The sequence below is a fragment of the Electrophorus electricus genome, chromosome 2 (genome assembly GCF_041902795.1).
Source record: "Electrophorus electricus isolate QZ-2024a chromosome 2, ASM4190279v1, whole genome shotgun sequence".
Classification (NCBI taxonomy): Eukaryota; Metazoa; Chordata; class Actinopteri; order Gymnotiformes; family Gymnotidae; genus Electrophorus; species Electrophorus electricus.
The window spans coordinates 22897501-22910000 of NC_137498.1; the positions used below are offsets into that span (position 1 = coordinate 22897501).

The following is a 12500-nucleotide window of genomic DNA, read 5'->3' on the forward strand; positions in this document are numbered from 1 at the left end:
ACATGGATGTAATTCCCTGGAGTCTTTAGGGAGAACAGCAGGACTGGAGTATATTTACCCTGCGAGGGCACAGAGTGACATCACCCAGCACTCTCCCGCTCTGCTGGGAGAGCCGTGCAAAACACGCCCTGCTCTGCTGGGAGAGCCGTGCGGAACGCCCTGCTCTGCTGGGAGAGCCGTGTAGAACACGCGCTGCTCTGCTGGGAGAGCCGTGCAAAACACGCACTGCTCTGCTGGGAGAGCCGTGCGGAACGCCCTGCTCTGCTGGGAGAGCCGTGTAGAACACGCGCTGCTCTGCTGGGAGAGCCGTGCAAAACACGCACTGCTCTGCTGGGAGAGCCGTGCGGAACACGCTGCTCTGCTGGGAGAGCCGTGCGGAACGCGCTGCTCTGCTGGGAGAGCCGTGCAAAACATGCCCTGCTCTGCTGGGTCTGTGCACACCACAGTGTTTACACTTTGAGCCCACTGGGATGTGATGTTGAGAAAGAAAATTTAAGAGGTGATTTTTATTATAAACTTCATGGGTGCGTGTTTGTCTATCTGTGTGTGTGTGTGTGTGTGTGTGTGTGTGTGTGTGTGTGTGTGTGTGTGTGTGTGTGTGTGCGCGCGCGCGCACGTGTGTGTGCGCGCGCGTATGTGCGCGCGTGTGTGTGTGTGTGCATGTGAATGCGTGTGTGTTTTCCAGGAGCACATGCCCACGTTCTTGTTTAATGGCTATGAGGACTTGGACACCTTCAAGTTGCTTGAAGAGGAAGATCTGGATGAGCTGAACATCAGGAACCCTCAGCACAGGGCTGTTCTTCTCACTGCTGTAGAACTTCTGCAGGATTTCGACAGTGAGTAGACACACACACACACACACACACACACACACACACACACACACACACACACACACACCAGGAACCCTCAGCACACAGCTGTTCTGCTCTCTGCTGTAGAACCTCTGCAGGAGTACGACACACATTTTTAAACATTATATTTTGTAGGTGTAAAGCTTTGTGAGTACTAATATTGTGCATTTTCTTTAACAGTGTTGCCATACATATACATACGTTAATACTGTCTGTGTGCATGCGTGTGTGTTCTAGGCAGCAGCGATCCAGAGCGCAATGCCCTCTCTGGCTCTCAGGAGAAGCTCCTCAGTCAGGGGAGGGGCTTAGCGGGCGATTCACCTCGCGACTCCGGCTGCTACGAAAGCAGTGAGAACCTGGAGAATGGTAACCAGGCAATAGCCTAGCGACCTCCATAGCAGCTGCCCGTCTATTAGCCTAGCATAGCAATTCCATGTCACTCTCCTCTCATCAGTGGACCACACCTCTTTCCCCTTCCATGCTTCCATATGCTAACAGCCAATCAGACGCTGCTGTCACTGCCTCCGGACCCTCCTCTTCACCACCCTTCACTCTTCCTTCTGTCTTTCTGCCAAGCACATAACTACATGCTCTCCGCCTCCAGGCTGGTCTCTTCATCTATGAGCTCGGCGTCTTCCTCACCCACTCTCAGCCTTTCATTACTGGACTCATTTAGCCTAGTGTAGCTCGCTATCACTCAAGCCGTCCTCTGGGAAATGTCCCAGGCAAAGGACAGTCCGGCAGAGACAGACAACAAACTGGCTCCTGAAGGCGGTGACGCCCCAGTGGTCCACAGCTCACAGCCACCGGCCACAATCCACACAGCCTCCTGGATGGGTGTTTCAACCCTGGTTCACTATAGAGCACTCCAAGCCTGACGGGCCGGGGCGTAAGGGCCATGAGACACAGCTGCAGTCTAAAAACTGCTGGTCGTCTTTTCTGTTTGTCCCATCTCACAGTGTGTGTGTGTGTGTGTGTGTGTGTGTTTGTAATGTTGGCTATGCTGCACAAGATTATAGGTGCCTCAACAAAAATAATTATGCTGATTGATTTGAAATGGATGTAAACTGGTCAGTTTGAAAAGTCTGTGATTCTGTACATAGCAAAGGTTGCTTGTGAGGAGGGTCTTTTTACGTAAATCTCTAAATCTGATCACTTCATGTTTCATGTTGGCAGTGGACTGTGGATCCATATTATCTACGCTGTGTTGGCATTCTGTGTTTAGGTTAATCTCTTAAACATTCACTTTCCTGTCTTTTTGCATTTTACAAAATTGACCCAACTCTGTGCGCACAGTTGAGTGTGAATGTGTGTGTGTGTGTGTGTGTGTGTGTGTGTGTGTGTGTGAGTGTGTGTGTGTGTGTGTGAGTGTGTGTGTGTGTGTGTGTGAGTGTGTGTGAGTGTGTGTGTGTGTGTGTGTGTGTGTGTGTGTGTGTGTATGTGTGTGTGTGTGTGTGTGTGTATGTGTGTGTGTGTGTGTGTGTGTGTGTGTGTGTGTGTATGTGTGTGTGTGTGTGTGTGTGTGTGTGTGTGTTTGTGTGTGTGTGTGTGTGTGTGTTTAATGAATGCATAACATGCAATCTGCCATAGTGGAAAACAAAAAATAAAAGATCTAAAATATTCTAAATCTAAATCATTCTTGTCCTTTTGCTTCATTCTGTCTCTCTATTTCATTTCCTTTTCCCTTTTCTGTTACACTCTTATAAGGCTGCAGGGTTTGCCACTTATAGGTAGATTAAAAGAACGTTTCTGCTTGGGTTGCATTTCAAAACTGTCTCTTTCAGTTTTTGCTTGGCGCACCGACCACTCGTTGAGGTCCGTCTGAATAACCCGCGTTCTTTTTCTGGGAGGTTCAGTAGGCATGTCAGCCGACCTGAACCTTGCCGTTCTCTCTCCAATTCCTCCCACCCCCACCAGTGAGCTCAGACTTTTCTGATTGCTCTTACTCTCCGATGCCGTCTCTCCCACTCACTCCGTCTCTCCATCTCTCCCACTCTCTCCGTCTCTCCATCTCTCCCACTCTCTCCGTCTCTCCATCTCTCCCACTCTCTCCGTCTCTCCCACTCTCTCCGTCTCTCCATCTCTCCCACTCTCTCCGTCTCTCCCACTCTCTCCGTCTCTCCCACTCTCTCCGTCTCTCCGTCTCTCCGTCTCTCCCACTCTCTCCGTCTCTCCATCTCTCCCACTCTCTCCCACTGTCTCTGTCTTTCTCTTTCCATTCTTCTCTCTCTACCTTTATCTCTCTCCTGCCTCTCTCTCTCCATCTATCTCCCTTTCTTGCTTGCTCTCCATTCTTCTCTCTCTACCTTTATCTCTCTCTCTCCCTCTAATTCTCTCTCTTGCTCATCTCTCTCTTTCTCTATCCCCCCCCCCCCCCCCAATGTTGGCATTGGGTTGAGGTGCGGAACAAACCTGGCTTCACATCTGCCCTGGCTGATGACGCGTGCTATTAACAGACCATCTCTGTGTTTGTGGCACTGTGCAGAGTCTCATCAATAACACCTCACTGGGCTTCCCCTGGAATCTCCACATTTCACATTTTTCTCATTACAAGAACAATGTTTATCGTGCAGATATGCACACAATTCTCTGGTTTGGTGTGCTGTGTGTTGGATATAATGGTTCCCTATGGTCCAGAAAAAAGCCAGCTGATCAGTGCTCTGTAATGATGAATGTTTAATATTAAATTGGCTTAACAGCTGAGGCAAAGTTGTTAAGTAATAATGCGATGCATAGCTAACCATTATGGCATGCACACTGTAACTCAAGCCATATATAGCAGCTGGGAGCTGTTTAAAATGGAGGGGAAAATAACCCCTAATTGCTGAATAGTGAGTCAAACTCGTTATGCCAAGTGAACGGTTTCCAAATGAAAGCTTATTTCCCACTCCAGTGTTATGATATTAAAATATAAATGTATACAGGGAATAAAATGGAATTGCTCACTCTCGGAGACAAAAACACAAATGCTCCTCTAAGCCAATTTCTAATATAATTTGCATTTAACATTGTCCCACTAATGTGCTTTTTTATTTTTTCTGCTTTCACTTTTAACTTATGGTTTATTTCATATTAAGCATCCACATGAATAGGACATATCAGAAGTTAATATAGCCAATGGGCACAGCCTCAAACGTGAGGCCAAAGAAATATATTTCCCATTATCTACATGAAAACTGTTCAGTATTCACCATGTAGAAGGGCGAGTATTTGAGAGTGCAGCTCTGTGTTGCAGGTAAGCCCCGAAAGGCATCCGGCTCCAGTCGAGGCACGGCCGGCTGCGAGCCAGGCCACGCCCACACACCCGACTACCCCACCATCCCCATGACCTGCTCTACAGAGTCGCATCAGCACCAAGCTAAGAAAGAACGCAGGTTCCCCAAGAACCTCCTCCCTCGGCCTGTGAAGGGCTTAAGTCTGCGGGCTCTGGGTCTGAAGAGGGGCCCGCAGGTGGGCCGGGTCCCCAGCATGGCAGGCAGCCGCAGCTGTGAGGATCTTGATGGGCCACAGGAGGCGCCAAAGGTTTGGAAGCGCTCGCGCTCCCTGGGGGACATGCAGTGGGAGCAGGCCCGTGAGCAGAAGATGCAGCGGCATGTGGGCATCAACCAGGAGGGGAAGGCGCTTGAGCCTTACTGCCACTCCCAAGATGCAAGGGTTGAAGTGAAGCACAAGACAGAGCAGCATGGGCGTGGCCAAACAAAGTGTGGGTGGGGCCAGATGGAGAGGCCAACCGTGCCCACCCAGCTGCCCCTGAAACCCACGTTTTGTGCTACACCTGCTGACCATCCAGAGGCCCAGTCTGTCTCCGCCCCCACCAGCCCGGCTCCCCGGACTCACCCCAAAAAGCCACCTGTGCCTCCTCCAGTACCCGCTAAAAAATCCAAGGAGCGGCTGGTGAATGGCCTACGCTACCAACCTTTGGTCCTGTCAGGCTCCACCCCAACCATGCCCATTCTGGTGCCTAAACCAACCACACCCACTGCCAGCCCCTCTGAGGGAACCTCATCCACCCCTGTGTCCCCAGATGATTCCAAGAGCCTACCAAGTATACCACCACCCTGGCTGTCAGACCTGCCTGAGTCAGCCTGCCCACAGATTCACGGAGTGAAGGTAACCCTGGGCAGAAAGGTCTCCTATGCCAAAATGGCCGACTTGGAGACAGTACTGGAAGAGAGGCTGGGCTTGGAGGACATTGACCTCACAACAGAGCCCTACTCAGACAAGGTAATACACCATAGTGTGGGCTCCTATCAGAATTAGACTTACTAATTATATTAAATTATTCAATTAGTAATTATTAAAAATTCGTAAATTATTATTATTATTTATTTTTTTTTAATTGGTAAAAGATTTGGAATATATTATCAGGCATACTAATCTTTTATCCGGTAAAATGAATTAAAAATCAATTATAAATGAGACATCCAGTGTAGTGAGGCTAAAATGGGTGTTGTATGTTTTCTCTCTTTTGTACATGTTAGTACTGTGGCTGCAGCACTCTGAACAAGCTGCATTCTGCCAGTTGTGGTTTTTGGTTATCCAGTGAATAAAACATTACATTAGTCTAATTGAGAAAAAATATAAACATGAATCAGCTTCTGTACATCTTGTGGTTTGAGGGGGGAAAGCTATTTTAATACAATACAATACAATACAAGATAAAAGTATGCCAAGATTTATAATTTCAGTAATAAATAATAATAATAAACTTCCTAACTCACTTAAAACATTTTGTTCTCTCCCTCATTACAAATAATTACAAATGTTTTTTTTTAAATGACTATTCATCTAGTTAAAACACGTATATGACTTGATTCTACAAAAATATATAATATTCGTCAAATAGCCAACTCACCTCGGCTGGCTTGATTTTGAGAACCAATGACCCATTGACCAGGCGTCCACTGGGACATCCTGTGGTCACATGACTAGGGTGAAAAATACATTTGTTTTTATATTTAAGGAAACACAATCTGGGAGCAGATTGCACTGCTCTTTAGTGGCCAAAGGCAATTTTGCATTATGGGTTGACTTCTGCAAAATGAACTGTTGTTTTGGATTAAAATGGAAGCAGACTGAATACTGCAGGCTGAACACTATAGTAGTATTGGAAAATTGTCACGAGATGTTCACTGGCAGTTTGACTGGTTATTGAGATATTGTGCTGCATTAAGCTTATCCACACCATGTAATGGGCATGTAATAGCATTTTTAGTCCATGGGTTTGACATGCTGTCAGATTTCATGACCTCTGAATGGAAGTTAAGTGTTTCTCTAAGTTATGTGATGCACCAGATGCAATTAACTCAGAGAAGAAAATCTCTGCCTGGCTTCTTAAAGCCTAAGCATTGGTGGCAGCTCTGTCCCAGCATTATGACTCATTCTGTGACATTATTTACTTGGTGTTAAACAAATGAGTTCTGCAATTCTGTAACTGTCACATAAAGTTTTGCATATTTGGATGCTGGCCTCTGTCTGCAAGCCTTCGCTTGTGCTGGGCTAGTTTCTGGTCAGCCTTAAAAACCCATTAAAAACCACATGCAGTAAACATTTATGGCTTGCTAACACTGACTCAGCATAGGTTATGCTCGTTCCACCAATGCTGTGCTAAGCTAACATTCAAAACGGAACGCATTCCACACCTTGCAAACAGTCAGGTGACATGAGCCGAGAAGCAAATGTGTGCATGGGGTTTTCCTTGGCACACTTTCCTACCATGAGGCTGAGCAGGGAAGTGCATTACCATTACTTAGTTATTTTACTCTTAATATCTGACATTTTGGCTAATGAAATTACCCTTCTCTCTCTCTCTCTCTCTCTCTCTCTCTCTCTCTCTCTCTCTCTCTCTCTTGCTTGCTCGGCTGTCCTGCAGCACGGCCGCTGTGGCATCCCGCAACTCCTGGTGCAGCGATACTCGGAAGACCTCCAGCAGCCGGCCAAGGATGTGGCCTCCACCCTGGACTGGATCCGGGTCAGGAGGCTCCGCAAGGAACACCGCATGGCTGTGAGTCCCCCACCCCCAAGCCCCTAGATCTCTACGGGTTCAGGCCTGTCCACCGCAGGCCTCTAGCCACATGGCCCCACCCAGACTGTTCAGCCAAGTGGCTGGTTCGCTCTGTCGCATCAGACAAATGTTCTGCTGGGGTCATTTAAGTATTTCGCATGTGGCTGTAGTATGATATGGTCATAAATGATTGAACTAAATGCGAATTTAGAAACACCAAAGGGTTTACAAGATGGACTTCATGACACACATATAAAAAGTCTTTGAGGTCAACATTTCCTATGTAGATCGGCATATATCGTGGTACGATTAATATGTATTTCCCTTGTATTCTCTCCACAGATTCCCTCAGGAGGTTTGACCGACATGTGCCGGAAGCCTGCGTCCCCTATCCACTTAAGCTCCGTTTCTGATTGGCTGGTGTCCATCGGGATGCCCATGTATTCTGACCTCCTACTGGCTGCGGGCTATGGCACTCTGGGCCATCTGTCAGCTCTCACAGAGGCAGGAGTGAGGGAGGCGGGGCTTCGGGAGGAGAGACACATACGCCGCCTGCTCAGCGAGGCCCGAGTAGTCACAGCCAACAGCACGATGCAGTCGTAGCACACATAAGGCCTGTCATGGCCCTGTTATTGATTGTTTACGCTGCGAAATGAGCAGCCGTATCCGGAGAGTTTTTCTGCAGTTGTGGTTTGACTGCAAAGCGGATTGCATTACAGTTGAAAGCTGGCAGGAGCTGGCAGACAAGGAAGGAAACAAGGACAAATTTGAGCTTCATCTTTGGAGCTTTCATTTGCTCTCTGATTGTCCTGTTCCGCTGATGTTTACAGAAAGACATCTATGGCTTACACAAACAGCTGTCGAAGCTCTTTTCCAGCAAGGGCTCCGTAGCACTGACTTCTGGTCAGGATCTGGAGGGATTGTTGAAGCTCTTTTCTAGCGAGGGCTCCATTACACTGACTTATGGTCAGGACATTGAGGGATTGACTTTTAAGAGCTAGCACACCATTTTTCAGAGATTCCGAGATTTTGTAAGGATTAAACAGGGACTACTTAAACTTCGCCTTTTTCCCCTTCATTTCGTAAATGCTTGTTCTGAGGACTAAGAAACCTTTCTGTGCATCACCCGAGCACAGCCAGACGACGTAGCGTGGCCAAAGCGATTTCATTTCCTGCAGGTTAATATGTCAGTCTTTCCTTTTCTCAGCTCAGAGACGTAAATGTTGAAGGATGTGTTTTTGGTCATTAGTCTGAAATGTTCATTAAATCCTGAAGTCCAGTGCTGCCCTGCTGCGGCTCCTCTAAGCACACGTGCCACAGGTGCCAGGGACATGGTCGAGAGCACATTTGCATAGTTGCTAACAAAGCCAGTTCAGCTGTCTCATTTAATACAAAGTGATTACGTTAAGCTTTGTCTTTGTTTTTCAGTTAGTTCAAGAAAATTATTGTATATTCATAATGCATTTAATCTCCAAATACTCTAACATACACAGCATTCTGGGAAATCATCCTTTAATACTAAATCTGTTACATATCCCTAAGCTTAATATTTGTTGTGATCATTTATAAAACTATTCATAGACATGCTTATAATATTTCTCTTCAGCGATGTAACTGACATGGGTGATGCATCTAATAGAGGAGAACATGCATATATATATATATGATGTATATTTTTTATTGTTGTAGTGCTTTGATGAATAACTCCCCAGCACTGTGGCACAACTTAAATGTTGCCATTTTAAACCCTCTACTCTCTGTACTTAAGACACAAGGGGTGCCAAGGACCCTGTCTTAAATCCTAGTCTTAAAATCTCCAACTGATTCGAAACAAACTAAATGTGGGTTTAAGCAGGAAACAGCTGGCTCACAATCTTAGGGGGTCAGAATCCTCCACACCGCAGAGGGATAAGGTTCAAGTCTCTAGGGGAAGTCATGGGGATCCCCTGCCAAAGAGCTATTGCAAAAGATTTCTTTTTAGAAATCCGAAAATTTACAGTCGAGCAGTGGTATTCGGGTGGGGGTGAGGGTGTGCGGCTGGATGATTGTGTCTAAAACAGCTGTTGACATTCTGCCAGGCTGGTTGAGACCTTGGAGCTCATGTAAGCTTTTGTAAGTTCCACTAAACAGAAGAACTGATGTCCATCTCTGGAATCCTAAAATGTTTCCTGCTGTCAGCTGATGGGGGGGGGGGGTGCATGGGTGGGTTGGTGTGTGTGTGCGCGTGTGTGTGTGTGTGTGTGTGTGCACGCGCGTGTGTGTGTGTGTGTGTGTGTGTGCGTGTGCATGTGTGTGTGTGCGTGTGTGTGTGCGCATGCGTGTGTGTGTGCCTGTGTGTGCATGTGTGTGTGTGTGTGTGTGTGTGTGTGTGTGTGTGTGTGTGTGTGTGTGTGTGTGTGTGTGTGTGTGTGTGTGTGTGTGTGTGTGATGGAAAGTAAGAGAAAGCAGCACCTGCAGTTATTTTGAATGAACAGTTGTACTGATTCATGACTAACTCAAGATGTCATTCGACATGAAATGCAAGTTTACGTGTATGTATGTGTGGGGTGTGTGGATGCATGAATGCTTAGATGTGTGTGAGAGCACATTTGCACATCCACAGAAGGCAGATGTAGCTAATTTTGACACACACATCGGGCCTTGAGGAAGACCCTCAGGAGAGGAGATTTTTTCATCAAAGTGATGTCAGACGGCTGCTGGGAGACCACCTGAAGGGAAACCTATATCATTTAAGTATTAGCATGGCATTCTCGCTGTTTATTGGTCCCGGCTGTTTTCATACCACAGAACTGGCAGCATTTAATTGATATTGCTCTGATCACTAAATCTCTTTGATTATTCTGATGTGTACAAACTGGACTAAAGCTAATATGCCACCATTATCACTGGCTGCATATAGATGATTTTTAAGATATAACTTGATAACTGCTCTAAGCAGGAAGTCATGTGCAAAGTTTAGTTGGTTTCATGGCAGAAGTGATGAGCAGATATTGACCATGTAACAGCAAATTCTGCAAAGCTTTTCATGGACACTGGCACCTTTTATGGGGAGAAGGTCTTGCATCATGCAAGCTTTTGTATCTACTGCAGCATGATTTACTTTAGGCTCAGAGCAGCACTCAAATTCCAGCAGCACTCCAATTCGAGTGTCACTCAAATTCGTGTGAAACATCCTCCTCAATAGCAGCTGAAAATCAGGAGATTTTTCTCAATCTAAACAGATGCCTTTTTCGAAAAGAAATGCAATCATGGGATGGAGCGGTGTTTTACAAAGTGTATATACTTCATAAAATGTTATTGTTACTGTAAAAATGCACTTTATAAGTAAATCTAGACAAATTAGAGACTTCTTTCAGGCAAAAAGAGTTTTCAAATTGGCAAATATTTGTCTGCCAATGGATAGTTCTTTTCAGGTAATGTGGAGGGTGGAAGTGGATTATGCTGGCCTCTGACTAGAGTGGTTGTTCCCTGCCAATATATTGTCCTACGTCACCACTCATAAAGTAAAAGATTAACCTTTACATGCTAATTACTTCAAATTGTTTTGAAATTTGAATTTCACAAAAATGAGTTATAATTACATATATGAAATGATGGACATGTTGCACATTCTGCATATGTAATTGATATTTAAATAACTTATTTTTTTTTCTTTTCATATCAGCTGTAATTATTAGCTGTAAAATATAAAAAATAGCAATACTCTTTGGCATATTGCTTTAGCGAGTGTCCTGCTACAGTTCCTATTGTAAAATATATGTGTACAAATGTTTCAACTAGTTAATGACTGTTTATAAAATTTTGCTTGTGTATTGAAAAAAATGTCTAAAACTATTTGTCACTCTGAGGTGTAATAAAATTCTTTGACTCAGGGTGTGTGGGTGTGTGTGAGCGTGCATGCACACAGGCATGCAGTGGTGAGGATCTACTCATTGGTTAAAAAAAAACCTTATTAGATGAATGACCCAAAAGACCTTTAGAAAGAGTATCCTGGCAGACAGCAAAGAAGGGTACCAACACAAATATATGTTTCTTGTTTATCCTGGAAGCTATGTTAAATACGAAACAGCAATGTTAACAAACTAATAAAAAACTGATAAAGGACAAAAATATATGATTTCCTGCAGGTTTATTTTAAACATTAATGTCATCAGAAATACATAATATAAAATAAGAATAAAATAAGTAATGATATAGAATAAGTAATGCTTGTAGAGAGAATGTAGTCTGAACACTTAAAATTATGCACAGACATAAGGCAATTTCAAACGAGTATAAGCGTTTACTGTGTTTTTGTTTTGCATTTTTTACTTTATTAAGGACGAACGGAAAGTTCATTGAGTGAGTTCATTATTGTTACTATTAGTAGATATTAAATGTATTAGAAAGTAGATATTACATTTATTATAAAACCAGGTGTCTTTAAAAAAAAGAAAAAGAAAAAAAAAAGCACCTACTAAAACTACGTACAACTCGCCGTTGGAAGGCGGCGATATTTATTATAGGTTGTGGGAGCCACCCAATAGGTGGCGCTAGATAGGGAAAATCGTTTGACGAGCACATCCTCTCTACGAACTTTTTCCTCCACGTTCAGTAATCTGACACCGCCGCTAACCCGAAAAGTAGAGGATGGATTCTCTACTTCATTCGTAAAAATAGTTCAGCTAGACCAGAACGAAAAAGGACCGCCTGGAGAGTGAACGGGCTCTGACTTGTGGGTGTTTTCGTTCCATCAACAGTGGTGCTAGTTTTTAAATGGTTTTTAAAAAGTTTTACTATAAAGCTGCGGATGGGTGATTACCTCTCTCGGCGGTTCCATGTGAGGAGACGATGAAGAATTACAACAGCAGCCCCCGTCTAAAGAATCAGAGCTCAAATCACACAGGAGATCGAAACAACAAGAAGGGAGGCTGGCTTTCGTCGCTTTGGCTACGCTTCTCCTTGCGCGATTATATTTTTTGCATGGCTACACTCTTTCTCTTCAGCATCGGTTCACTGTTTTATCAACTGAACGGCGGAGCACCTAAAGTTCTGCTGGAAATTCGTCAGTATCTCGGTAAGAGCACTCAAATGTTTGCGTTTCCTTGTTTGACGATTTGTTCACACTGATGTCTCGCTACGGTATCATGGTGTATAACGTTTCAGTTGTGCGCGTTTGGACCATATTATGTCCTGCAAAGTTCTGCGGCTCTTGCTTTGCTTGACATGTTACGGCAGGTTTTCTGGGGTACCGTGCACCTTTACGCAGTGGAAAAAAAATAGTCTCGTGGTCTGTCGCGTAATGCCAGATGTCAGGAGGATTCAAAGTTCCCAAGCGGAAATCCATAGGTGTGTGCAAAATACCGTCTTTCACAATATTTGGTTAAATGAAATAATCATAGCAAACAGTGCGGTTTCGTGCCCTGGGCAGCGTTTGGTCTGCTTCGTAACTGCCAAGTTTTCACGCGCAGCTTTTCTGTGGGACCACGACACGTCACCGCATCTGGATAAGTGTTTACTGATATGGCTCACACAGAAGCGGTTCAAGACGTGTCGACAGGTGACAGTCGTTGAATTGTCTCCGTGGCGTAGAGATGCGCCAGGAGCTGGATGGGAGACGCGAGACGGGCGATCCCCTACACGCGCCCGAGGACTGGATTGCT

At 45.1% G+C, this 12500-nt stretch overlaps 2 protein-coding genes across 10 annotated transcripts in view; both read left to right on the forward strand.

Annotated features, from left to right (window-relative positions):
• Window positions 1-10730, forward strand: part of sash1a (SAM and SH3 domain containing 1a) — a 236598-nt gene extending 225868 nt beyond the window's left edge. For 8 of the 9 annotated variants that reach the window (XM_081695698.1, XM_081695650.1, XM_081695662.1 and 5 more), the window contains 5 exons: window positions 686-836; window positions 1092-1220; window positions 4090-5078; window positions 6727-6858; window positions 7201-10730. In XM_081695698.1, coding sequence (XP_081551824.1) covers window positions 686-836; window positions 1092-1220; window positions 4090-5078; window positions 6727-6858; window positions 7201-7461 — 1662 coding nt within the window. In that variant the 3' untranslated portion in view covers window positions 7462-10730. Of the gene's footprint in view, window positions 1-685; window positions 837-1091; window positions 1221-1352; window positions 2488-4089; window positions 5079-6726; window positions 6859-7200 lie in introns of those variants that run through there. The other variant, XM_081695691.1, reaches the window with a different exon arrangement.
• A 731-nt stretch (window positions 10731-11461) lies between these two features.
• The window catches only part of usta (uronyl 2-sulfotransferase a), a 59052-nt gene continuing 58013 nt past the window's right edge, over window positions 11462-12500 (forward strand). Inside the window, exon 1 of the mRNA XM_035529511.2 lies at window positions 11462-11914. Within this exon, the coding sequence (XP_035385404.1) occupies window positions 11689-11914 (226 nt within the window). The 5' untranslated portion in view covers window positions 11462-11688. The remainder of the gene's footprint in view (window positions 11915-12500) is intronic.